General features: G+C 40.6%; 1 protein-coding gene across 2 annotated transcripts in view; it reads left to right on the top strand.

Annotated features, from left to right (window-relative positions):
• The window catches only part of ERV1 (Erv1/Alr family protein), a 60,101-nt gene extending 34,231 nt beyond the window's left edge, over positions 1-25,870 (top strand). Inside the window, exons 3-6 of one of the 2 annotated variants that reach the window (XM_087678195.1) lie at positions 24,458-24,505; positions 24,582-24,646; positions 24,916-24,993; positions 25,075-25,870. In XM_087678195.1, coding sequence (XP_087534321.1) covers positions 24,458-24,505; positions 24,582-24,646; positions 24,916-24,993; positions 25,075-25,105 — 222 coding nt within the window. In that variant the 3' untranslated portion in view covers positions 25,106-25,870. The remainder of the gene's footprint in view (positions 1-24,457; positions 24,506-24,581; positions 24,647-24,915; positions 24,994-25,074) is intronic. The other variant, XM_087678194.1, reaches the window with a different exon arrangement.
• Positions 25,871-27,617: the final 1,747 nt, after the last annotated feature.

Here is a 27,617-nt window from a genome sequence, read left to right as displayed (position 1 = left end):
GTGCTAAAATAGGGTAGCGTGCGCTCAACCCATGCATATTGCAATGTGCTCATTGTTGAGTGCTCAATCTCATCCTCTCCCTCTCTCCGGTGTTGTAGTTTACAGTGCTTTATAGCCTACACTCTCTCAAAATTCATACAGTTCCCTTGTCAAATTTCATTGTCTTTTATGTTGAAATGTTTATAATTCCTACCAAGGTTCAACTTATCATTCTTACATATTTTTAGTTTTGAAAGCAAAAAATTAGGGCAACATATGGCTTGAATCATACTTTCATATCTATACTTGTATAGAAGTATGAAATGTATGTTATCAACTATGCCAATGACCTTCTTGTGGCTTGGATGATGCACCAAGGGCCAAGTGATGTTTCAGTCAATGCTCTCAAGCTCCTTTTTGGTGGCCTCACGCCATTGGGGATGCTTTATAGCCTCCCGCCTACTCTTCAGTTCAGTGTGTGCTATGTAATCTGCTACAAAGACAAATGCAAATGAGGTAGTAGATGAAAACCAGTTAGATCTTCTTGGGCTCTTTAGGATGGAATTTGGTGGAAGGATCCTTGAATCCTGCATGGTTGGCTAGTATGAGTGAGGTAATGGGTCTCTCGAAGGTGGTTCGGGTGTAGAAGATTCTATAAGAGGTGGGTTCGAAGTGGGTAGTAAACCTGGCTAAGATAACACTATCTTTGATGTTGTAGGCTGAGGAATTGGTTCGGAGGCTTGGTAGTGGGCACTACATTTCTCTAGGTAATCACCTTGTTTGTCTAAGGATCAAACATGTGATAGGATTTTATCTCAGAGGAGTATCCTACAAAAATCAAGAGATCAGCTTAGGGATCGAGCTTTCCTATCTTATCATTAGGAGTGTGCATATAGGCATGACACTTGAAGACTTTAAGGTGGGAGATGAGAGGCCAAGTGCCAAAGAATGCCTCGAAGGGGGTCTTTAGAGGGACTATCTCAGTCAAGCACTGATTGAGGATATATATTAATGTGTTAATAGCCTTAGTCCATAGGTGCTTGAGAAGCTCTATTGTGAACAACATAGGCATGCATCATCGATGCTTATCACAGTCTAGCTCCTATGCTTTATAACTATTTTGAGAGGGGGAGTTGGTAAGGTGAGTTGGCGAGAGATGTACTCATGTAAGAACTCGAAAAAATTGTGATAGGTAAAATCACCATCGCTATCATCCCTTATGGTTCTTATATGAAGACCAATCTGATTTGATACGAGGCACACCCATTTAGAGGAATTAGTGCAGGCATCATACTTATGCTTTAGGAAATACACCTGTCTACATCTTGAACAATCATCCATGCTAAAAAAGGAAGGACAATGTGCCATTAAGGGCGGTAGGGCATGTTGGCCCACAAAGATCAACATGAATTAGTGTGAGCCTATGAGGGGCTCCTTAGCTGTATGTGTGGTTTACTAAGGAAATGGCATGTGATGCTACTTCCCAAGCTGATTGACCCTACAAACATCCTTGGATAGTTCTAGGTGAGAAAGGCCCTCAACCATCTGATGGCGTGACAACTTGCAAAGAAAGTCATACCCAATGTGTGCGAAGCCAAATGCTAGGGATGCTTATTGTTCATAGGCTCTTGTGGTGGCTAAAGCTCGAACATGGTGAAACTCAGAGTTCTTGGTAGTCTGTTGGGAGAGAAACTTGATCATCATAGAGAGGCCACTAGGTTGTGCCTCGTTGCAAGCAATCACTAAACTCGTCTAAGAGTCTATGACCAAGACTATGGATGTAGTAAAGAAAATTGCTTGCTCCTATGGGTAAGTCTATTGAACGGATAAAATATTTATCCCAAGTCGGGAACATAATATATATCGTCCAATGAAGCGAGATCTCGACCCTTATCAGTATGAAACTTGATGTGACCTTGACCATGGATCTTGACCAAGGAGTTGTTCCCACACTGGAAATTCTTGGTTGTAGGGGCTTGGGAGACAAAAATATCTTGGGTGGGGTCATATGATGGGTGGCTTCGCTAACCACAATCCAAACAAGTAAAGATGTGCTCAATCAGGTACAATGGGTCTTTGCATGGTTGCCTTGCTAGGAGGTAACTTGCAAATATGGATTGAACTTGTATCACGTCATGTCTCTACAGAGACAAGGCGGGCTTGTGGTCTAGTAGACTAGTTAGACACGCTCTCTAGAGTTGAGAACAAAATTGGTTGTGATGGTTGAGCGGTGGCACTTTAGTTTTGAGTCCTCTAGTGCCCTTGATTTTGGTTGCTACCACCTTGCATCCCTTGTTGGGGTTTACCTAATGAAAGGGCAAGGGTTTGATTCTTGGATTTTGGTTGGGTCCCTTTGATCAACACTCATTGTCAAAATGGCTAGCCTTTTGATAGTGTTGGCAATACCTATTTTTCTTTGGTACATTTTGCCACCTGGGATTTGAGAGTAGATTGAGTGTTTCCTTGGGGTGATTCACTTGATTGGTTTCGTTTTTGGTTTTGATATTGAGTTTGGTTGTCTTCTTGCCTTGCCCTTGCTGCCCCCTTGGAGAGATGGTGACAAGAGCCCCTTGCTAAGGAGGCCGTATTGTGGAATTGGTCAAATAGCCGAGTGTAACATTGTAGTTGATACTTGGACTCAAAGAATGTGGGCATAGTCGGTTGTGAAATCACTTGCTCTATCTAATTGAAATGTAGCCTTAGGGAGCTTGTTAAGGAACAATGAGACCTAGTCGTAAGGAGACTTAAGAATTCATGCGATGGAGAACTTAGTAAGTGCTAATATTTGGCTAGCTTGACCTTGAGGTTATCTTGATTTGTGATCCTAAATTCTTGGAGCTCATGGTTAAGATTGATATGACAGGACCTATCCCAAGCCACATAGTAGTTAGTCAAGTGTTCCCACCACTCCAATGCAAGGTCAAAATGTTGTAATAGTGAATAAAACTCTAGGAGTAACCCCTACATTAACTCAATGATGGCAGAGGCATTTCTAGCCTTCCAAGAACGGACAACCTTGTATGGGACAAGGCAAGGGTTTGGTTGGTGTTCCAGCCCTCGGATGATATCCACAAGTTCTATGAGTCCAAGATATGCCTCATTAGGTTGGACCAAGTAGTGTAGAATGAGTCTTGTTAGTAAATGCATGCTTGATTGATGAGGGGGAAGAACTATGAAGTGTCAGATAAGAGGGGTATTGTGGATAATGAGGTGAAGGAGATGGTGAGGCAAGAATGGGTGGTGATGGCCCAAAGGTGTCGCTTAAGGAGGCATTTGGACATGATAGCCTTACACGGTTAGTCCATTGTAAAGAAATTCTCTACCACAGAAAACACAAAAACAATTGTACGATAAACACACAGATTGACAAAAAAACATAGTTAGGGTTAGGGTAACACAAAGACAATGAACACAGTGAATAGTAATGAATGAATACAAAATAGAATACAATGCTCAATGCAGCAAATACACTATGCAATAAAGAATATTGACCCTCAAACTCGTGTCTCGAGGACCAAGGTAGAGAGTATGAGCTGGAGAGTGTGCCGTACTCTAACGGATCTCGGAATGCAACAAGGTAGCCTTTGGATGTGTTTACAATAGCAAATACAGTAGTAGGATGTCAGATTAGTGACAAATGGGTAGAAGACAAGTGATAGAAAACTGCAAATGCAGCAGAGGATGATGATGTGGCAGCTGGTGATGGTTGAGAAGTTGAGAACAGCAAAAAATAACTCTAGGAGGTGTCAGTTAGGTTGGGTGGAAGCAATTTGCATCAAACCCAAAACCAAGATAATGTGTAGAGGTTGGGCAGCAGTAATTGACAGCAAACAGAGAAATTTGGGGGTTGCTAGCTATAGACGACAATTGTTTTGGACTAAACGCAGGTTTTTAGGCAGTGTGCAATAGTGTGTAATAGCTCTAGAGGGTAGACAATAGCCGCCTTGATGATTAGCAACATGGAGATGGCTAAGAATTTTCCACGTACAGGATGTGGATAGAAGCTCTAGCACTTGAAAGTTGCAAAAACGAGATTATGATTGAGTGGAGGGCAGCATGCCTATTTATAGAAAGCCTTGGTCCTTGCAATTAGGGTTTGTACTTATGGAACATAGACTCTCTACGAACACATTTCTTTTTAATACATTAATTAATTGAGTTTTGGGGCTATTTTACTAAAGCTAATGCATTTTGAGCTCAACATACATTAGTTAAAGCCATTTGGGTGAATTGTTGTATGTCCCAACTGATCCACGCTTGCGAAGGCTTGGGAGCGTGTCCCCTGTGTAAAGCTCGAAAGTTTATGAATTAGAGGTCGAGCCTTCTGAATTGGTGCATTTGCACTACCCAAAAAGGTCCTAAAAGATGTATCTATGTTTGGTGAACCCCCCAATGTGATGTGAGATGCCACTGGTGGTGTATGCACAAGAAAGGTAAACAGAGTGAATGGTAATGCAATAGAAGAAGTGGGTGGGATGGGTGGAAAATTTAATTAAGGTGTAGATGATGCAAATGGGAATACATTAAAATCATTGAGTTCCTTCCAAAGATTTAATGGATAAGTGGAATGAGATGAATCACCTATTTCAAATTGACCTTAAGAAGCAAAATTTAAATTTGAAGGAAAAGATGGAGAGGAAACTCATAGAAGAATTTAACACTTTTTGCTTACATTTCATTGTGTTTACTTCAAGGACTTATGAACCAATAGAAACTTTGAAGAGTTCCTTCATCTTGAGTGTCACCCATTTCATGTTCAAAAGAGGAAATATCTGAAAAAGATTGAGAAGCAGATGTATGCATACTTGTCATAGAAGTAGTTGAAGGAGAGGAGAAGATGGGCTTATAGTTCATGCAGGTGTCTCCAATAGGATGGCTAGTCCTATGTGGAGGTTCGGCCCCTTATACATAATCAGTAGATCGGTGCACCAAATCTAAAGGGGAAAACTCATTTTTACCTTCAAGTTGTTTTTGATCTCGACGCATAAGAATAAGGTCATACTTGGCTTGTGTGATCTCATATGATCTGGTGACTCCATGGTAGTCTGATGTCTCCCTATCCAAGTTGGATCCTTGCGAGGCAAGCTGTGAGGCCCACTCTCGCTTGTTTCTTGGCACGAAAGACTCTGGAGATTGAAATGGTGGTGTGCTCAAAGTCATCTTCCCTTTGTGAATCAGTTTTTGATCATGAGCTCTTCAATGGAAAGCCTAGGTTTCTTTGAGATTGCCTAGCTTTGATACCATGCAAAGAAATAGTTGTCTATAGATAATAAACACAATCGTACAATAGAGCATAGATTGATAAAGAACACAATTAGGGTTAGGGTAACTTAGAGACAATGAACAATGAAGAAGATAGTAAATGAATAATGAATGTTGAATATATGTATGATGCTTCATGTAGTGAACACACTCTGTGAAGGTGAAATGCGACCCCCACAACTCGTGTTTAAAGTACTTGGACAAAGAGTATGAGTCGGAGAGTGTATCGTACTCTAATGGATCTTGAAATGCAACAGACAACCTTTGTGAATGTTAGGCACCAGCAAAGGCGACTTTGAAGAGGTTGGATTAATGTTTGATGGAGAAGTTGAGGGCAATAATAACAATTGCTGATTAGATGATGACATGGCAGTTGGGCGATGGTTTGGAATAGAAAAACATAGATTTGGGTGACACATGGTAATGCAAGGGATAGCTGAATCAGCAAAACACACCAGTTTCTGGTTGTACAATGGCTGGCGACATCTAAGGTCGGCATTGAGTAGAATGATGACGTCAATAGCAAATACAATAGTTTCTGGCCATACAATAGGCTAGAAATAGTTGCCAACAATAGTAGGGGTTTGAATATCAAGTGCTTGATGATATACAACAATGGACAACAACTTAAATTGAGATATCCTTTGTGAACGGGGTGTGAATAGTGAAGTGAAGGTACCGCAAGTTGTAGAAACAAGATTGAGGTTGAGTGGTGGGTAGCCTGTCTATTTATAGATGGATGGGTCCTCCCAAATTAGGGTTTGGCTTATGGGTCACAAACACTCTGTAGGATCATGGAACCACTTGTCATGCCATGTTCATTAATTCATAGAGTCTCATATTTACAATTTCTAGGGAATGATTTCTCAAGCCAAGTAAACTAATTGACACGGTTTTTGGTTTTTGACTCTAGGAGATGATTTTCTAGATTTCAATGTCAAGTGTTTTTATATGCTAGGTCCAATAACCACATGATTTGTTATGTTCTATTCCTTAGGAAATGGGCTTTCTCATGTTGGGTATGAATAACCATTCCTAGGAAATGAGCGTGCAAAGTTCCATTACATTCCGTGTAGAGATGTGCTTGTAGAAATCCGTCCAATATAGAAAAGACTATTCTTTGTATAGGAATCTTGTTGGGGATAGTTATTTGACTAAAATCTTTATTGTCCCCAACATTTGTAGAATTAGCATTCTTAATAAGAAGCGACAAATGAGACCACCTCATCTCCATCTTTCTTTTGTACTAAAAGTATAGATGAGCAAAAAAGGTGGATCTAGGAACAATTTTCTCAGAAATTCAATGGTCCTTCCATGATTTTCTCTTCTTGGCATTGACTAGCTTTGCTAGGAGGTATATGAGAATATGAACTCCATGGAGATCTTGTTATGATATTTGGGTTTTCCACAATGCAATTTGGTTTAAAAATCATTGAAGTTCTGTAGTAAGGCTTCTCTCCTCTTATTTAGAATTTTTTTGTTGTGCTCGGCTTCCTTATTCTTTCAAAAAGCATGTGCCAAAACAAGGAAAAAATTATATGAGTATAAACATGTGATAGGTCACCATGGAGTAGATGTCAAAAGTCTTTACAAGGTTGCTTAGGAATATGTTAGTGAATTTTGGATGTTCTTCAACAGTTCTCTTGTTTTTACTCGAGGATGTTTTGAACATTGCAAATATATATTTTTAGTGTGCTTAACTTTCCTTTAGTTCTTTAGAAGGCATGTGCTAAATGGAGCAAAAAACATGTGAGTATAAACATGATATAAGCCACTTTCAAAGAGATTTGGGCATTAGATGGGCCCTTATTGTGGAGAGGCATGTGTCAAATGAGCGAAAAGTATGGGGATAAATATGAACACTTTGAAAAGATTTAGGCACTAGTGAAGGCCTCATATTGAGGGTGTTAGCAGTCGTGTATGTCTTGTGTGGTCATCTTCTACTTGTCAGCCTTAATTTGAGCTAGACGAGGACATTGGAGCTATTGCATTGTATTTGTTTGTCATTTTATGTTCTTTAGGCACTTTAGATGGAGGGCACATTACTACATTTCTTTTTGGGCACTTTTGGGTGTTCAAGGTGCCCATATTTTGAACCTAGCCACTTTATTACCAATTGTGGCCCTAGTTTTCCTATATATAGGCGGCCTGCCCTCCCACTCTCATTATCCATTGTTAATCCTTCATGATCAGCCATCCCCCTTAATTCTCTCATCCCCCTACTATTGTTTGGATCCACATTGATGTGTAGAGCTGTGTGTTGGGGCTGATTGTTGCAGCCTTGTACCTTCAGCCATTTTAGTTGCCTTTTCCCTTCTCTCATCTATGTTCTCTTTGTCTCCTCTCTATTTTCACTTTCCTTTCCATAGTGCACTCTTACATGGTATTAGAGCCATGTGTGGGAGCTAGAGATCTTTGAAAAGGAGAACTCTGTTCAAGGTAGGGGCTGCAAGTTTGCATTTACAGCTGGGTGGCATCGTTCAGGTTGGGCGACCTGATTTTCAGGTGAACACTACCACCAACACTTTGCATTTTGCATTAGGGCGCACGCCGCACCTTGCAAGGTTGGGTGGCCTGTTTACTGTCCATTATAGGCTGCATTTTACAGCAATAATCCAGTGTTAGGCTGCGTTTTATGCAGACCTTGTCTAGTGCTGCCGCTACATTTGCACCCTATGATTCATCAAGGGCAGTCTTGGGTGGTGTCGAGCTTTTACGTGGTGGCTGTTTTCTTCACGGCAAATTTGCGTTTTGTGCAAGATATATAGTTGGTTCTTTGAGCGCAGCCATACTTCAGCTAGGGCGGCACCTAATCAGACCAAGGCACCCTGTTTTTCAGCCAATTTAGGCTGTTTTTTCCAAGCAAGTGGCATTACCTTTGGTGGACAGGTCTACTTATTGCTATGTCTCACTCCGGGTTGGGTCTTTATGAACTGAGACCATTTATTTGTGTTGGGTGGTGCAAGACGAGTGTACTTTTTGTCTTCTCTTTGGACATTTGCATTTACAATAGTCAGCCCTCTCTGCTTGACATTGTGTGTTTCTTTCGGTATTGGAAACTCCTCGTCTACATACTTGCGTCAGTCTTCATTTGTGGCCCAAAGGACCGTGATTACTTTGAGGACACCTCTTCTTGGTTGCTTTCCATCCTAGTGGCAGCAGCTTCTTTGTTTTCTTGTAGATACTTATCGAAGAACATCTATGGTCGACATGTATGCTTTGGGGGATTGTGTGGTTTGGGATTGTTCAAATCGACCACCATCCTGTCACTCTTTCCGTCTATACTCTTTCGGGGCTTCCATTCCTTGATTGGCATTGATGGCATCTTATGAGTAGGTGCCAATCCCGCCCTCTCTACCCACACTCCAGAAGTTGGATGGGATGAACTACCCTCTATGGTTGTGCCAAATGGAGTGCCTTCTTGACACCTATGACCTTTGGGATTTTCTTATTGCCTCTATACCTCAACCTACCGTGGATTCTTTTGATAGTGTGATCACGGATTCGGCAACTTTATGGGATCGATTGAATGCCATAGTCCACTCTTTTCTCTTTTTGAGTTGTGCAGATTCTGTGACGTATCCGCTCTGTCGTAGGTTTGGAAGAGATTGACATCTCTCTATTGGATCCAAATATCTGGGCATCAATTCTCTCTCGAGTGGATGTTATGATAGCTTTCTATCATAGATCCCTCTATGATGAGGGATCACGTCCATAGAATGGAGGCGCTTTAGGATGAGCTTCTATCCCTTGGTACGGACATTTCTTTGAAGGATCTAGTTGTAACACTTCTCTCATATCTTCCATCACTGACATATGATGTGTTCTACACTAGTCCTTCTCACTTCTTGTAGTCAGGAGGTACTCACTTGGGAGGAGCTAGTCCCATTGGTGCTTGAGCAGGATGCATGTCACCGTTAGAGATTCTTGCGGAGTCCATGCACATGTCCACGCTTATCTAGCTTCATCTATAGGTACAAGACAAGCCATATAGAAGAAAGGGAAGAGGAAGAAGTTGGAGTCATCTTCGGACTCTGATACAGATTTTGTGGGGAAGCATAAAGAATATCCCACGTGTTCTCATTGTGGGAACTTGGAAGATCTTGCACCTGGAGAAGTGTTGGAGGAAATATTCTCACCTTCATTTGGGAGCAAATGATGAATCTACATTGGAGCCTGTTTATCTCTACTTTGTCACCTCTATTACTCAAGTCCATATTTCTACATGTTCATTAGGTGGAGGAGCTTTCTCTAATTGTCTCGCCTTGTGAGCAGCCTTGGATTATTGACAATGGTATTGTTAGCAGTCATGTCTTGTCATCTCCTACATGCGAGTCTCAATGTGAGTTAGACGAGGACTTTAGGAGCTTTGACTTGTCTATCACTTGCTTGGCGGAGGAGGTAGCTCATTCTAGAGCACTTGGTTTATTGCTTTTCAATGGATTTTCTTCTCCAATTGGGATTTTATGTGTATTTCCTAGGGCAGTTTCTGCATTCTTTAGCTTGCCTCACTTGCCGGACATTGTCCACCCTTTTCGGGATTTTTGTGAGCATTTACGACATTTTTACCAGCATTAAATGTTGGTCGGCCATATTTTTGGCCCCAAATGTCAAGTTGGCCAGTTTTTGGGATATGTGTCTATGTATAACCATTTTCCACTTGGTAGTCATATATATCATCATCTTCCCTCCTTCCTTGGCAGGTGCACTCTTCGACTCCATTATCTTCCTTCGTCTTTGGTGTTGCTGTCATCATTAGTATGATTTGGTGCTCTCATTGACACTGTGGGCTGCGTGCAGAGACTGATCAATCAATCCTCCTCTTGTATTCAACATTTGTTCCTTGTTCAGTGTAGATTTCTCTTATTCTCTTGCAGATTGTCTCTCTCTCTTCCTCTATATTCAATTCCTTTTTCCATTGTGCACTCTTACATGGTATCGGAGCATGGTATCATCACCTAAGAGAGACATAGAGTTGACTTCTTGTGGAGGAGACCACCCCAGATTGCCAGGCGGTCTTGCCACATCAAGGTTTTGCCGAAAACACAGCTTTCTGCTTGGGGGCGTCCAATTTTCTTGTGCTAGGTATTCATTTTTCTTCCCACTTTCTCTCTTGTTGGAGGTGACAGGCTTCCTCAGTTAGATGATAGTCTTTTACTACAAATGCAGTGTTCCTTGGTTAGGCAACAACTTTCCCTAGCAAACGCACATAGTCCTTGTGCATGCGACATTTTATTTTTCCCAGACGAACCCTCTATATCGAGTTCCTTGTGTTCCTATTGTCGTTTCCTCCTGTTTCAAGGCTATCTACTGCAAAAACACAGCTTTCTTGTGGGTATCTTGCAAGATATTGAAGATGTCTTATCACCAATTCTTTGCTGACTTTGAGAATGAGGTCTCTGTTCCTTCCTTCGAAAGATAGAGAGATTTTCGTGCTAGTTCACTCGACGATCGAAGGTCACCTAGCTCGTTTTTTTGGGATTCCTCTCCTTATTCTTTCCATATTACATAGAAGGCCCTTTCTGCTGGCCTTTATATGCCATTCATGGCACCCTCGATACAAGTGTCTGTACTCTCTTCTTTGCCCAAAGAAGACTAGCTTGATGGTTCCAACTACTCGCTTTGGTCGTGTAAAGTGGAGTATCCTTGATACCTTCGATTTTTGGGAGTTTATTATCAAACGTATTCCCCGTTCAGTGTAGAATCTCACTGTTGGATCATCGATGGATCATACCGCATTATGGGGTCAGCTCATGTAAGATGGATTCGTAAAGACAGAGAGAAAACCATGAAACTACTTCTGAGCACGAGTGATTCTTCTCCTCCCAACCACGCCTAGATCCGTGCTAGCCCTCTCACTCGGATTCCTTTGCCAGCCGTCAACTTCCTGGAGTCCTACTATTCCTGGACTCTCTAGGCTCCCCTTAACCCCGTTCGGGCGCCCAAGAGCCCGGACGGTCATTCTCGTGCATGTTCCCCTAGATTTACCTTAATGTGACATTAAATGTCACATTCCATATTTATGACCTTAATGTGACATTAAATATCACATTTAATGTCACATTAATGTCACATTTCCTTCCCCTTAAGAATCGATTTCGTCCTCGAAAACGATACTTGGAAGGTCTAACTGTAAATCGGGAAACCTTTTCTTTAAAGTACTTACTGGCTCCCATGTTGAGCTTTCTTCTGAACAATCTTTCCACTTAACCAAACATTCTTGATAAATAGTATTCCTCGTTCGTCTATTACGAACATTTAATATTTTTTATGGTTCATGTGGATTAGATTGGTCATAGAATAACTCCTCAATATCATCATTTAAGATTAGATTATCCAAATCACCCAGCTTTTTCCTTAATTTACTTACATGAAAAACTGGATGTATTTTACTACCAGTAGGTAGTTGGAGCTTGTAAGCCAATTCTCCCACCCTTTTAAGTATTATGAAAGGACCACAATACCTTGGTGAAAGCTTTGGACAGTGTCCCTTTTTCATAGTTTTAGTTTGTTTAGGCACCTTAAGATAGACCAATTCTCCTTCTTCAAAGGAGATGTCTCTTCGGTGAGGATCTGCATATGCTCTAGCTCGATTTTGAGCTTTTTTAATATTTTCTTGAGCAAATTTTAACATACTATTCATATCCTCCAAAAAATCTTTAGCTGCCTGAACCCTTTCCTTATGCAGTCCTACTGCAAAAGGAGCTCTGGGCTGAAACCCATACATTAACATAAATGGACTATATCCAGTGGAAGAGTGCTTGGCACTGTTATATGCAAACTCTGCTATCTAATTGCCTTTTACTTACATATGCCCTAAGCATATCTTCAAGAATTTGGTTAACCCTTTCAGTTTGCCCATCTGTTTGCGGGTGATCCGCCGTACTCATGCTAAGTTTAGTATCCAATTTCCTAAATACCGCACGCCAAAAATGGCTATCAAATTTTCTATCCCGATCAGAAACTATATTTGCCGGAAGGCCATACAATCGGTATATGTTCTCTACGAACAATCTAGCCAATTCTGGTGTTTTAACATCAGTCGAAGTTGGAATGAACCTAGCCATTTTGGTTAACCTATCCACAATCACCCACACAGAGTCGTGCCCCCTCTGTGTTCTAGGTAGAGCAACAATAAAGTCTATGGAGATACTCTCCCATTTTCCCGAAGGAATTTCTAATGGATGGAGAAGTCCTCCCATTTTTAATTTTTCAGCTTTATTAACCTGGCATTTATTACATTTGACCACATAGTCAAGGACGTCCTTATTCATTCCAGGCCAATAGAACTGCCTTAATAAGACTATAAGTCTTATTAACTCCTGGATGTCCCGCACTAGGGGTATCATGACACTCAAAGAGTATTTGGCGCCTTATTTCTGTATCTTTCGGGACACATACCCTACCCTTGTAGAGTAAATAACCATTATCAATGGCAAAATTCTTCCACTTGAATCCAGTTTGAGCAACCCCTAATGCTCCATTTCCTTGTTGAACATCCTCAGATATTCCTTTCTCAGTAGAAGCACTTTCAGTTGGATCCCCATTTTTTATTGCTTCCCATATGTTGGAATATGCCAGATCAACCTGGCATTTCCCTTTTAAAGATTCAAGCAAGTTGGAAGTGAACTGAGTAAAACTCAATTCATTAATGATGGGCATTCTGCTGAGTGCATCAGCTACTATATTATACTTTCCTTTTCTATATCTGATCTCATAGTCGAACTCTTGGAGGAGTTCGGCCCATCTGGCTTTACGCCCGTGTAAATCTGGTTGATCATTAAGCCACTTAATGCTTTCATGATCCGATAAAATCAAAAGTTTGGCACCATACAAATAGTGTCTCCATTTCTTCATTGCATGTACTATTGCATATAGCTCCCTCTCATAAACAGAATAATTCTATTTTGCACGATCTAATTTCTTGCTTTCAAAAGCAACTGGTCGACCTTCTTGTAATAAGACCGCGCCTATTGCCTTATCATTGGCATCAGCTTCAACCACAAATGGTTTGTTGGGATCCACTATTAATAATACTGGAGCTGTAGCAATGGCTACCTTAAGTTTTTGAAAACTTTCATTTTGATCTGTTCCCCAATTAAAACTTTTCCCTTTCCCTTTAAGTTGGTCTGTCATTGGAACAACTATTTTGGCATAATCTCGAATGAATCTACGATAAAATCCAGATAAACCTAGGAAGATCTGCAGCTCTTTCAGGTTCCTTGGAGGTGGCCATTCAATAATTGCCCTTACTTTTTCTGGATCCATGTTGATTCCCTCTTTCGAGATAATATGCCCTAGATATTTGACCTCTTGTGCAAAGAATTCACATTTAGTTTTCTTCGCATAAAGGGAATGTGTTCTTAACAGTTGGAATACTAATTGTAAGTGTTCCAAATGTTCTTCTCTTGATTTACTAAAGATCAAGATATCATCCAAGAAGACTACTACAAAATGTCCTAGATAGGGCCATAAAACACTATTCATTAGCTTCATAAAGGTAGCTGGTGCATTAGTGAGGCCAAAAGGCATTACCAAAAAATCATAATGCCCGTATCTAGTACGAAATGCCGTCTTGGAAACATCTTGTGCCTTAATTCTTATTTGGTGATAGCCTGATCTTAAGTCTATCTTTGTGAAGAATTTTGCCCCTTGCAATTGATCAAAAAGATCTTCCATTTTGGGCATAGGAAATTTATTCTTTACCGTTATTTTATTAAGTGCTCTATAGTCAACACAAAGTCGCATAGAACCATATTTTTTCTTTACCAATAAAATTGGTGAAGCCCAAGGTGAATTACTAGGTTGAATAAACCCTTTATCCAGGTAATCCTTAATTTGTCTTTCAACTTCTTGATGCTGTGTTTCACTTAACCTATACGGTGGTTTTGAAATTGGATGTGTATCCTTATTTATATCAATTGGGTGATTTATATCACCCCTATCTGGTGGAAGGCCACTTGGTAAATCAGAAGGAAACACATCTTTAAATCATCTAACAAACTATTCAATTCATTATTAACATTCAACTCACAAACATAAGAAACTTGTTGCTTTATATTACAGAAAGTAAAAGTATTCTGTACAGGAAGAGACCATAGCATATATACCTCGCAAACTTCCTTCTTTAGCAGCTTCTGAACTTCAGTAGAACACAGCAAAGGATTATCAAATACTTCATGTTCACCTTGAATGACAAAAGTCTTACCATCCCTTTCAGTGTATTATGGTGATAGCTACGTTTTAAGGATGGTTCCAATCCCCATAGCCACTCCCTCCCTAGAGCAATATCAGCTCTTTCCATGTTCATTATTTGGAAATCAAGCTTATCTTTATATCCTTGAATCTCAATTTCCAAATTGGATACCATTGTATCCCATATTTTATTGTCTTGGCCTTGCATCATACGAACAACATATTGATGCTCACTGTTTTGTTGGGGAAGTTTCAATTTTTTGACAAGTGCATAATTTATAAATTTATGTGTGGCAGAGTCATCAATCATGACTCTAACCCGTTTTCCAGCTATCAATCCATGTACTCTAAGTAAATCATGTGGCCCAAAAGTAGACTGCCACATAGAAGTTGACATACAACACTTATGTTGTATATCCATGTGCAAGATCTCTAAAGATTTATACTTTTCATGGCCCTTTAATTCTAAGGTCTGCACTACATGGATTTGTTTTTCTTTTCCCTTGCCCTTGTCCTTATCCTTTCCTTTGTCTTCCCCCTTTTTCTTTTGAGGGCAATTCCAAGCAGCATGGTTAGGGGATAGGCAATTAAAACACAACTTTTATTTTTTGGCCTTATCAAAGTCATCAGGACTTAACTTTGGCCTCATATATGGTTTCTTTTCAAAAGGTTGTTTTTTACCCTTGAAAAATGGCATTTTTTTTAAAATTTGCCCACAAATTTTGATATTTTCAATTCCTTAGACTTGGGCTCCGTATTAGTGAGACTAGTGAGTGTACCTAGATGCGTACTATCTTCATAAATTAATGCAAATTTAATTGCCTCTTCCAGCGTCTTAGGTAAACTCCGTTTTACTTCCTTTTTACAGGCTTTATCCAGTCCCCTAATGAATCCTCTTGTTTTTTGGAATTCATCTATTCCTTCCAGTTTGAGGATTATCTCACGATATTCCTCCAGATATGTCAGCAGGGGTCTTCCCTTTTGTCTGACATAATCCCAATCTTCCCAATTTCTTTCCATTTCATTTTCAGGAAGAAATTCTTTCAAAAAGACGGATTCAAATTGAGCCCAAGTTTCAGGTATTTTATTCGCCTCCTTTAAAGTTCGCCACCACTTATATGCTTTGGATCCCAAAGTTAAACTAGCCTCTAGTGCTTGGAGATGTGGTGGGGTATTTTTTAATTTATGTAAATCTTCCCATTTTTGGAGGAAATTAAAAATTGTGTCTTTATTCCTATCTTTTTCCTCCCTGTAAAATTGAGGTGGTTTCATATCCTTTAGAACTGGATTATCCCTCAATTTATGGTAAGGTTGGGGTTCCTTAGGATCTCGCATAGTCACATCTAAATCTTTCGATGAAGATGGGACATCCGAGGTTTCTATCTTATTTTTATCTCTTTCCAACAATAAAGTTAATTGAGATTTTATTTCAGTAAGTGTTTGGGTTAAAAATTCCATTTGAACCCCCTGAGTTTGCACACGAGCAGTAAGATCATCGAATTGCTCTCGCGTAGCAAAAAATTCTTCCCATTGTTCTTCTTGTATGTCTGGTTCATGGGGATCTACCATAGGTTGATCCCCGGAACTAGAACTTTCCATTACCCTTTCTTTCCCTTTTTCTGCCATTAATACACTGGAATTGGAAAGCAAAAATAAGAAATTTGCATACAAAGTAAAGTACTTCCCTGATTTTTAATGGCAGACAGTGGCTGTTGATTTGGAAAGAAACTCGAAGAGTAAGAAACAGATTGTATCTTTCCGGATTAGAACAGTGAAGTAATCATGCTGGAAATTCAATTTTCTGACTTCAGTCGTATATGACATTCTTTTGTCCCTCTCTCAGCAGTCGCAGTCATGTCCGTCTCACAGCAGTCGCAGTTACCCGTCAACAGCAGTCGTAACAAAGTCACGTTTCCTCGTGACCCCACATCTGGTTCTCGCGACGCCACTTCTGGTCTGGTCCTCATGACCCCTCGTCTAATTGTTTTTCCCTGCCCGTAACGTAACGTGTCACATTAATGTGACGTGGCACTTCTCCCTTTTGTTTTTCTTCACGGCCCGTCGCGTTTTCACGGCGCTTGGTACTCACGCGATGTGACGTGGCGCTTCTCCCTTTTGTTTTTCTTCACGGCCCGTCGCGTTTTCACGGCGCCTGGTACTCATGCGACTTTACGAAAAACTGACGGCCTGACTAGCGACTGACGACCTGACGGATTACTGACAATTTGACGAACGATTGACGATTTGAGACGTTGAACCATAGGCTCTGATACCAATGTAAGATGGATTCGTAAAGACAGAGAGAAAACCATGAAACTACTTCTGAGCACGAGTGATTCTTCTCCTCCCAACCACGCCTAGATCCGTGCTGGTCCTCTCACTCGGATTCCTTTGCCAGCCGTCAACTTCCTGGAGTCCTACTATTCCTGGACTCTCTAGGCTCCCCTTAACCCCGTTCGGGTGCCCAAGAGCCCGGACGGTCATTCTCGTGCATGTTCCCCTAGATTTACCTTAATGTGACATTAAATGTCACTTTTAATGTCACATTCCATATTTATGACCTTAATGTGACATTAAATATCACATTTAATGTCACATTAATGTCACATCTCAACTCTAGAACTCGATCTTTTCTCTTCACGAGCTTACAGGATTTTGTCCTAGTGCATGTGTGCAGCTTGCACAAAGCAACAGAAGTGTGGACAAAGCTTGCTTCTTTGTACCATCAGAAGACATTTGCCCATCGGATTACTCTCGAGAAGAACTTACGGATGCTTGTTGTTGATTACTCTCCTTCCATGAAGGATCATATCAACAAGTTGGAGGACATGAGGGATGAACTTGTGTCCCTTGGCAAGGCAATCTCTCCAAAGGACATTGCTATGATTCTTTTGACTTAGCTGCTATCTCTTCAATTGGATGTTTTCTACATCAGCCTTCTTACATCAAGGACCCGTGAGAAGCTTCTATGGGAGGAGCTTGCCCCGCTTGTTTAGGAGCATGACGAGTGCGCCAAAGAGATAGCCAGTGGATTCACTAAAGCTTTTGTTGCAGGTTCGGGAAGGGGGAAGAAGAAGAAAGGGCAGTCAAAGGCTAAATGACAAGAGGGTTTTTTAGGCTTTTGACTCTGATTTGGAGAAGCGTAAATGCCCTATTGTGGGAAGGGGGCAAAATCTAGAGGAGAAATGTTGGAAGAAGTAGCCTCACCTTTGTTTGGGAGCAAAGGATGGAGCTAAAATATCCGAGACTTCTACCTCTACTCGAGCTGTTACCCATGAGTGAGTGTTCCTTCATATTGTTGACTTGGAGTAGCCTTCTTTAGTGGTTACCTCATCTTTTGAGAGTTCTTGGCTGGTTGATAGTGAAGCTTCTTGTTATATGACTCCACAAGGTGATTTGTTGTAGGATCTATGTCCTTTTGAGGGTTCCATCATTGTTGGTGACATTGTTTCGGTGCCTATTGTGGTTTTGACACTTTGCCTTTGTTTCCTGACCACGGTTCGAGCTCCCTTATGTTTCGGACTTGGACTTTCCACTCCTCAATTTATGACCTTACTAGGCCTGGTACTCGGGTTGTCTTCACCGAGCAAGCCATTTGTATTGAGGATTCTTCTATAGGGGATGCTATCGTTATAGGTGGTAGGTGCACTCTTTGACTTCGTCATCTTTCTCCATCTTTGGTGTTGCCGTCATCATTAGCTTGATTTGGTGTCCTCATTGACGCTGTGGGCTGCGTGTAGGGACTAATCAGTCCTCCTTTTGTGCTCAGCATTTGTTCCTTGTTCAGTGCATGCTTCTCTTTTTCTTCTCTTGCAGATCGTCTCTCTCTCTTCCTCTATGTTTGAGTTCCTTCTTCCGTTGCGCACTCTAATAGGTATAGTGAGTTCTATGACTCCACGACGTGATTTGTTGTAGGATCTACGTCCGTCAAAGGGTATCATCACTGTTGGTGACATCTCTTCAGTGCCAGTTAGTGGTGTTGGTACCTTGCCTCTATTGTCTAAATGCTTATCGAGCTCCATTTTTGAGGCCCTACATGTTCCGGACTTGGGCTTTCATCTTCTCTCAATTTATGGCCTTCCTAGACTTGGAAGTTGGGACTAGCATTGTCTTCAATCATTGAGCTGGCCATCTTTGTTGAGGATTCTTCTATAGGAGCCACTCTTGTGATAGGTTGGCGGGAGAGGGGAACTATCCATGCTCCATTCCCCTTCCCTTGTGTTGGGCCCTCTGAGGTAGCTTTCTATTGCTACCCTATTCTTGATTGTGCACCATTTATACCACAGGTTCCATCCCATCCCTCACCATCTCCTTTGGTGTACCTCCCATCTCTTCTAGAGGGGAACAATATTGGTGATGCGGTTGTGGATTTCTTGGCCCTTTGTATTTTAAAGGGGGACTTTCTAAGACTGTGAGGAGTTTCTTTAGGGATTCCGTTCTCCCTTGGGCGTTTATTTTATGCAGCGACCTCTTTTCTTTGTCATCAAGCCACCATCCCTTGCCACTTGGCCCTTGGTCCCTATTGAGCCTAACCACTTTATTACCAGTTGTGGCCCCAGTTTGCCAGTATATAGGCGGCTTGCCCTCCCACTCTCACTCTTTATCATCGATCCTTTGTGATCAACTAGCCCTCCTCATTCCCTCATCCCCTTCCTACCGTCTAGCGCCCACATTGACGCACAGAGCTGTGTGTTGGGGCTGACTATTGCAGCCTTGTACCTTATGCCATTGTAGTCACCTTGTTCCTTCTCTCACCTGCATTTTCTCTCAGTCTCCTCTTCGTGTTCACTTTCCTTTTCGTTGCACACTCTCACAGAGGGAATAATAGAAAGTGACAGATCCCAACAAGTTATGGTGGGGTCCATGTAGATGAAGGTGCTAGTTTTGGATGTAGAAATTACATAGCATAGCGGAAAGAATTTGAGCAAGGAGTAGAGAACACACAACAAATATGAGAAGAATAGAGATTGTTTTAATTTCAAAGGAACTGATACAAAGATGGCTCTGTCCACCCGTGTGCTTCCACTGTGAAGCTTAGATGGCGATCCAGATAGATGAGAGGTAAAGAGTTTAGGGTAGTTGGAAGAACTGTGACTGGGTGATAGATAGATTGACGATGGCTTTAGAGGGGTCTTCCTTTTATAGCCCAAGAAGGTAATGTGGTTGACATGTCCGACCATATTGTGAACCTTCCCTAGTTAGCCATGGAATATTCTAGGGAATAGCCCCTTTATTGTTGGGCTGGTGTCGTTGCCTCAGACCCTTGTCAGGGGGGTTGTCAGCTCCCTTGAGACCCCATAGCTAGGGGCCACTTCCATGCCTCCAGACCCCAAAATGGTGTTAGGAGTCTAATAAGCTCACGTGTGAGTCTAGGCTATGCTTGATATTATTGGGTGATTTAGGCATTTTATAGTGGTCATATTAGTGATTATTTAGGCATTTATTTCTGGCCGACCAGCTGCCATATTTGGCATATTTTAGGCCTATTTATCCAGTGGCTCCTCCTCCTCGTATTCAGTCATCATCATTCTTCAAGTGGTCTTCCTGTTGAAGAGAGGAGCCAGTGCTGGTGCCCACACAGCCAGTGACTTGCTGTTGTATGCATCATTTTCATGTTTGGTATATGGATTCCATTTCCTAAGCACATCTTTGAGTTCTCTTCCTTTGTAGTGTTCTTTTGTTTCCTTTCCCTTCTGTCTTGTGTTGAGCAATTTATTTCAGCACTTGTCTATGCTTCCATTGCTGCACCACTTGTGACATGGTATCGGATTGTAGGATCTAAATTCTTGCTGTGATTTTTCTGCTGATTACTAGTCTTTCTTTCCCTTGCTGACCAAGTCTTCATTTTTTAGACCAGCAACTTGTGTTTTCAGCCTGTGCCTAGGTTTCAGCCTGCAATCGTTAGTTTGCTGCATTCAATGCTCCACCAACCTGCGTTTCTGGTTTTTTGCCCCTAACCATGCCTAGGCGATTGTTTGTACGGGCCGTTTTGTTGTTTTTGACAGTTTTTTCTTCATTTTGCAGCAGTTGGCTTTCATTTTTGATCAGATTTTTGGTCACATTACATGTGAACTCTCATTTTGTGAAGTCTTCACTGTTGGTTTGGATGTATTCCCTCTCCATATACCCTCTATCCTCTATCTTCTCTTCTTCTCTCTAGATGGTTCCTCCTTGCACTTCTACAGATGATAAGCTACATTGACTTGACTATCTTATATGGAGTTGTGTAATGAAAGCTTGGTTTGTGTAGAAGTGGATATGGTACATTGTATGTGGAGCCGTTCCTTGGCCTTAGCATCCTTTTCCTCTTCCCGACAATTTTGATGAGGATAACCATGAGGAAGCTATACTTACATGGGATTTGGATGATGCCCATGCGTATTCTGCACTGCTTCGGTGTATTTCTAAAGAAGTTTTATTGACAGTTATCTCCTATAGGACATTAGCAGAAATATGGTTGAAGCTTCAGATGCTGTATGAGGCACCTTCCCCCATGTGTGTTGTGACCCTTTATGGACAGTTTCAGCAGATGAAGTTTGAGTTTGAGGACACGATTTAGTCATTTTTGCTTTGTGTTACATAGGTACATTATCAGGTTTGATATATGCAGTCTGCCCTTCCAGAGGCATATCTCGTGGGTACGATACTCTACAAGCTCCTAGTGGAGTTTGATGGAGTGGTGAATGCTTTCAGGGCGTAGACATCCTCTACACGTGTGAGCTTTACACACATGTCCTTGATGTTGCTCGAGCATGAGACATCTTTGTGTTTATAGGGGAGACTCTCATCTCATTATGGCGGATCCAGTGACGCCTTTACAGCTTTAGAGAGGGGTGACAGGTAAAAGAAGTTGAAGGTCGAGTGTTATTATCTGGTAAGAAAGGCCACTTGTAGAAGGACTGCAAGGAGTTAGCAGCCTCACAGAAGAAGAAGTGGGATGTGGCCTCTTTCGACACGTCATCCTCTTCCTCAGACTCTGACCGGACTCTGACTCCGGTCCTTTGGCCAAGGAGCAGTTTGCAGTGTGGAAGGAATCCATTTTTTCAAATTGTGGGAAGGGCTTGATTGCCCCTTTCTCAGCTGCTTTCTAGTCCAGATGATGTGGTCATCCCTCACAACTTTGCGGTGCCAGAGGGAGTGTGAGAGGGTGATGCCATGGGGCAACCGAGCCTCATCTATACAGATATACAGGTGCATAAGTTCTTGGAGAGGAACGTTCCTGACACAATGATCGAAGTTTAGTAGATTCAAATCTTGGAGTTGGAATTGACATCCAGGTTCATGATGGGTTGTTCTTTGATAGCGAGCGGGATTGACTCCTAGTCTTGAGCTCACATGAGGGGACACTTCAGCGGTCTTGGCTAAAGGTGGGGAATTCATGGTTACATATACCTTTTTGGGGATGTAAATGGAAACTAAAATAGGAGTTAATATAATACAATGCACATAATGACTTGGTAGGGCAGCATGGGCTACATTTTGTAATATTGGCAGCATGACGACGACATGTAGCAATATATAAGGGAGCAACCAATTCATGGGCAGTGGATACCTATGTTCTAGATTGGGACAACAGCATGAACGATGTGGAGCAGTAGGAGCAGCAGCAACACTTGTGTTTTGGGCTGCAGCAGGGTTGTGGTGACTGAGGGCTATTGTGGCTTGCCAATTGCAACTTTCTTTTCTTTGAGGATAGGATAGTCTTGTATGCTACTGCTAGATATTGTTGGCAGACACAGAGATTTGTTATGACTCATCTCTATTTTCGGGAGATGGTATGATCGACATTGCCCTTGGAGTTTTCTCGGAGGCACCTTGGTGGTCGCTTGATCACCCACTACTTGGGTATCCATGTTTCTACTCTGGTGGTTCTTTGTTGTATATGATTATCGTTGTATTGTATCAGATCGCCCATGATCTAAGAGAGGGTGTTAGCAATCTAGTGAGCTTATGTGTGAGTCTGGGCTATGCTTGATAGTACTGGGTAAGCTAGGTATTTTATAGTGGTCATATTAGTGATTATTTAGGCATTTATTGTCGGCCGACCAGCATTAAATGCTGGCCGACCAGCTGCCATATTTGGCATATTTTGGGCCTATTTATTTAGTGGCTCCTCCTCCTCTCATTGGGTCATCATCATTCTTTAGGTGGTCTTCTTGTTGGAGAGAGGAGCCAGTGCCGGTGCCCACCAGCTATTGACTCGTTGTATGCGTCATTTTCGTGTTTGGTATATGGATTTCATTTCCTGAGCACATCTTTGAGTTCTCTTCCTTTGGAGTGTTCTTTTGTTCTTTTGTTTCCTTTCTCTTGTCTTGTGCTCAACAGTTTATTTCAGCACTTATCTATGCTTCCATTGTTGTACCACTTCTGACAAATAGGGGTCCCTGATAACTCCCACACCTTGCAACTCAATGTATTGTGCCTTGAGTTGCTACCATCATAACTACTCTATCTAACCCATAGGCTAGATCCACAAAGGTCACCTTTTTGCTATTTGGTCACATAGACCTCATGTGAGGTACAAGTCGGGACCCACCAAATGTCCGTGCTCACACATGGCTTCTCCTCTTAATGGAGGCCTTACAACTTAGAGCACCATGGATCATTAGTGGCACCTTACTTGAGCATATCTAACATTGGATGCATAGTTGTCGGGTACGAAAGGTATGGTACGATAAAATACGGTACTAAATGGTACCTTAAGATTTTATAAGGTACAGTACGATATTAGTATGAAAAAAAACTAGATTATTTTGTACTAAAGATAATAGAATAGATATTTGAAGTCTAATCAGCAATACTATTAGAGTATATAAGATGAACTCTTGAGGGTAAAATGCCAAAACCTAATGCTGCATGTGCAACATGCGCTACTGCTACCTACAACTTACAACTACATAGATGGGAGTGGATACATCATACATGAATGATCATATAAATAAGAGAAGTGTGGGCTTGAGAGAGAGAAGGTTGAGAGAAATTGTTTGAATCTCAAATGACCTAATCTCATGGGAGGATCATATTAATATAAGGAGCATTTAGCTCATCCCAAAGTGTAGTTCGAATAGGAAAAGATGTATCCATTAAGTTGATACCTTATGGTACTAATATGTAAGGTATGGTACCTTAAGTATGGTATAATATGAAACCTTTCGTACGTGGTACTAGTGCAACTATAGTTGAGAGAGAGAGAGAGAGAGAGAGAGAGTCGGGGGGGAGAAATAAGAAAGAAAGAAGGAAAAAAAAGAAACTTGTAGGCTTGAAGGAGAGTGGCCAAAAAGTGCCTATTTTTTCGTACTAAATCATACGGGTACGTACCGTACCGTACAGAGCAGTTCGCACTAGGTACGAAGACAACCTTGATTGGATGTCTCTGAACTAGGGTTTGTCTACATGCGGTGAATTGGAGGTCCCTCTTGTATGATCCGCCTTGTCCGGTACTATCCATGTGATCTAGTATGAGTCATCCCTTTGGCATTCTAGTGACTTTTTCAAACTCTTTCAACTCTATTTTGCATGATGTAAGTATAGATTTTTTAAATTTGATGTAGCAATAAATGTATGTTCAAGACTTTGTGGTCCGATTAGTACTGTACTTGTATTGAATTGTACTAATCAGAGGCCATCAAATGGGACAATCATGCTCTGAACATCCAAGTTTTAGGAAACTCCATTTTGAATTTTAACTGTTAGGAGCTTGCTGCATAATTCCAAGTGCTGGATAAGCATCACAGTTCGGCTCAATTATATGTGCATCTTTTACAAGTGTAGATGGGTTCAGACAGACAGGGCAAGTTAAAAGAGTTCAATGCAGTTAAATTAAGAGCCAGAAGAGTAGTGCTCAGTCTTTCTTAGGATGTCAGACAGTCATCATTCTGCTATCAGAAATAAAATTTTCACCCTGTTCATATAACGACTGTAGGACCGTATACAAGTAAAACATTCTCACAACTGCTGTAAGAGTTTTGGAGTTGTGTATTGTATAATTTGTTCAGTTTGCTTTATTAAACAATTTTTACAGTTCCCTGACAGGCCAACAAAGCAGCAACAGCGAGATATTAAGGAACTGGTAAGTATAAGTCCTTCTTGATGATGTTTTTATCACCTGAGTCCCACTCACAAACTCAGTACTCTGTTATTTGCAGATGGGTATACTTTCAAGGCTATATCCATGCAAGGAATGCGCAGATCATTTCAAAGAAGTTCTCAAGTGAGTATTCAAGCCATTAAATCCATTATCTGTCATTGTCTGTCTTTCGTTTTTTCTTTTCATTTTTTTGCACATAAATCAGGCTGTATGTATTTTGAGCAGGCCCAAACAATAAATGTCCTTTAATGAAACATTCTTTGTGTGGTTGGTTTTTTAGTAGGTAGGCACTTTATGCAGGGAAAGAGTAGGGAGCTTTGCCATTGCTCATTTAACTTGTCATACTTGCTTCTGTTGCTATCAAATTCTAAGAAATTGTCTCTGTTTTGCAGGGTTAATCCAGTCCAAGCTTCCTCTGGTATTGAGTTAGCCCAATGGATGTGTAGGGTGCATAACATTGTCAATAGGAGGTTTGTACAGATGTATCAAGTGTATGTTGATGTTTCAGTTGTAGTATAAAGGCTCTGACATATTTTTCTTTTTTGATTAAGCCAGCCTTGGAAAACCTATGTTTCCTTGTGAACGTGTTGATGCAAGATGGGGAGCAATGGATTGTGATGCAAGTGCATGTGATCTGCAAGGAAGAAAATGATAGCAATTGTCGATGTTGATCTTTCAGCACATAAGCCCAGGCTGAAATATTACTTTTGGGATACTAGCTTCAATTGTAGATGTTTCCTAGTGTAGTAGTAGCATTAAGAGTTTTTTTAATAATCAGATTATGGCAACATGTAGTGAATTCATACATAGGGATACTGTAGACACATTTACTGTACAATATCCTTGAGTTCTTGACACACATCTATTATTCTACTTTCTCATACTGCCAAGGTTTTTGATCAGTTTATTGCTTTCAGTATTGTAAGCATAGAGGATTGTCAAGCTGTTCCAGCCCAATGATAAAATCCTAATGTTACTTATTTTGGAGCAATAATAGGGCCACAAAACTTCTAGAACTTTATGCTTACTATTAGATACCCAAGCTGGATGGACTTGTACTGAGACAAATCTCAATAGCTTCTTGAGGGTGCTGAAATTGGTTGGAGTTGGGGAGAAATAAGGCTCCAGACACTAGACATTAAGTTGGTGGAAAATTGTGCCTGGTACATCAGGATGACATTACAATTTCTGGAGTGAACTTGCTACTCTGCAGACAATTTAAACAAGCCATGGGAGAAGCAACACATAATCTTGAAGAAGGCAGCTAATTAAATGTGAAAGTTTGGACCTATTAAAAACTAGGAATAAGCAATGGCACATTTTTTCTGATGCTTCTCTCAATGAAAGATCAGTGTGTTAACAATTTGAACTTGCCGAGTTGACTAGACAATGTAGAAAGGTAGAGCCATGCATTTTTTGCATTGGAAGTGTAATAAATGGATATGAAATATTGGAATTCATCATTCACATAGGAAAAAGCCATCCTCTAGAGCGTCTCAAAATTTCATTTCTCTCGTGTAGCTCTTGGGGTGAAAAGTAGATGCAAAATCAATTTTTGTATATAAGTTTTTGAAGAGAGCAATCCAAAAATTGTTACAGAAATGACCATGTCAATCAAGATAACCTTAGGGGAACATCGATGACGAAAGATGGCGTGAATGAATAGTTTAGCAGTGTGAGGTGTAGATAAGGTCTTTTTACAAGGTATAAAATATTTTGCTTGTTAAACCTATCAAGAATTGTCCTAATCATGTCATTATGGGATGATGTAGGAGGTAAACTAGTTATGGTATCTTGTGTCATTCTTTGTTAGAATAGATTTGATATTGTGCCCCTATTTTGATGCACTCATGTGTGAAATTAGTGATAATGTTGCACAAATGAAGCACGTAAGGGAAATGGGATAGGAAGGGAAATGAGATGATGTAGTAGGTAAACTAGTTATGGTATCTTGTGTCATTCTTTGTTAGAAATAGATTTGATATTGTGTCCCTATTTTGATGCATTCACATGTGAAATTAGTGATAAATGTTTCACAAATGAAGCATGCAAGGAAAATGGGATAGGAAGGGAATATCTTCAACATGTTGTGAAGAAATTGCACGATATCTTCGGAGAGTAAAACAATGATTTTATATTATTATGTATTATTCTTATCAAATAGCTTGTCATGATGAGTCACAAACAACTTTTTTGTTAGTTTAGCCTACTTATACCAAAATCAACCAAATGGTACGCGTATTTGATCGGTTTTTCTTTTGTGGATGATCAAAACCAACCTCCTAAATGATTTTCATATTTCCTTTGAACAAAGACAAGTGAAACTCAAATAAGGTCATTTATTGCATGACAGATATTTGCATTCAAGTGTGAAATAAGGCTTAACATAAGTTTTTCTCTTTATCACAATTTGATGAGGCATTCTAATCCGTGTCATATACATTATGGTCACGACATGTACATGCTTCTATTAATCTACTTGTAATTGTATTGGTGGTTAACAATGGCGCTCTTAGGTGTTAAGTGGGGAAAATATGTTGACGACGATGCTCTTTGGTGTTAAGTGGGGACTCACTTATACTCGTAATAAACTAACACTACTAATTAAGATAACAAAAAAGAGGAATGTCCATATGAATTTTAAGGCATAATTTTGTGCAAATGACTCAGAAAAACAAAAAAAAATGATTATTTAAGGTTAAGTTTAGGTTTTTAAACCTCCTTTGGTTTAATAATTTGTTCATGTTGCTTCAATTCATAACCTCAAACTTTTTAGATCTCAAGAGCCTTACAAATCCTTTGTTCTGTAAGTTAAGAAATCTTTGGCACTAACAAGATGTGAAACACTCGATTCCATTTTGATGTCTAGGTATGATAATTGCCTTCTTTTGCCATTAGGCCAATCGATGTGAATTCTTATCTCAATTGTTCAAATGTTGGACCTATTTTCACGAGCATGCAATACAAATAGCTATAAGTTTTGTCCCTTATGATAAAATATTTTGAAGCACTAATAACTTGAAGATTTAGCCCATTGGTTGAATCTTATTCTATATTCGATGATCCATAAAACCTTTTAGCACTTTAAGTTAGT

Source organism: Lygodium microphyllum, chromosome 5 (assembly GCF_053477565.2).
Source record: "Lygodium microphyllum isolate KBCC chromosome 5, Lygodium_microphyllum_v1.1.10, whole genome shotgun sequence".
NCBI lineage: Eukaryota > Viridiplantae > Streptophyta > Polypodiopsida > Schizaeales > Lygodiaceae > Lygodium > Lygodium microphyllum.
This window is presented reverse-complemented; position numbering and strand designations above follow the sequence as displayed.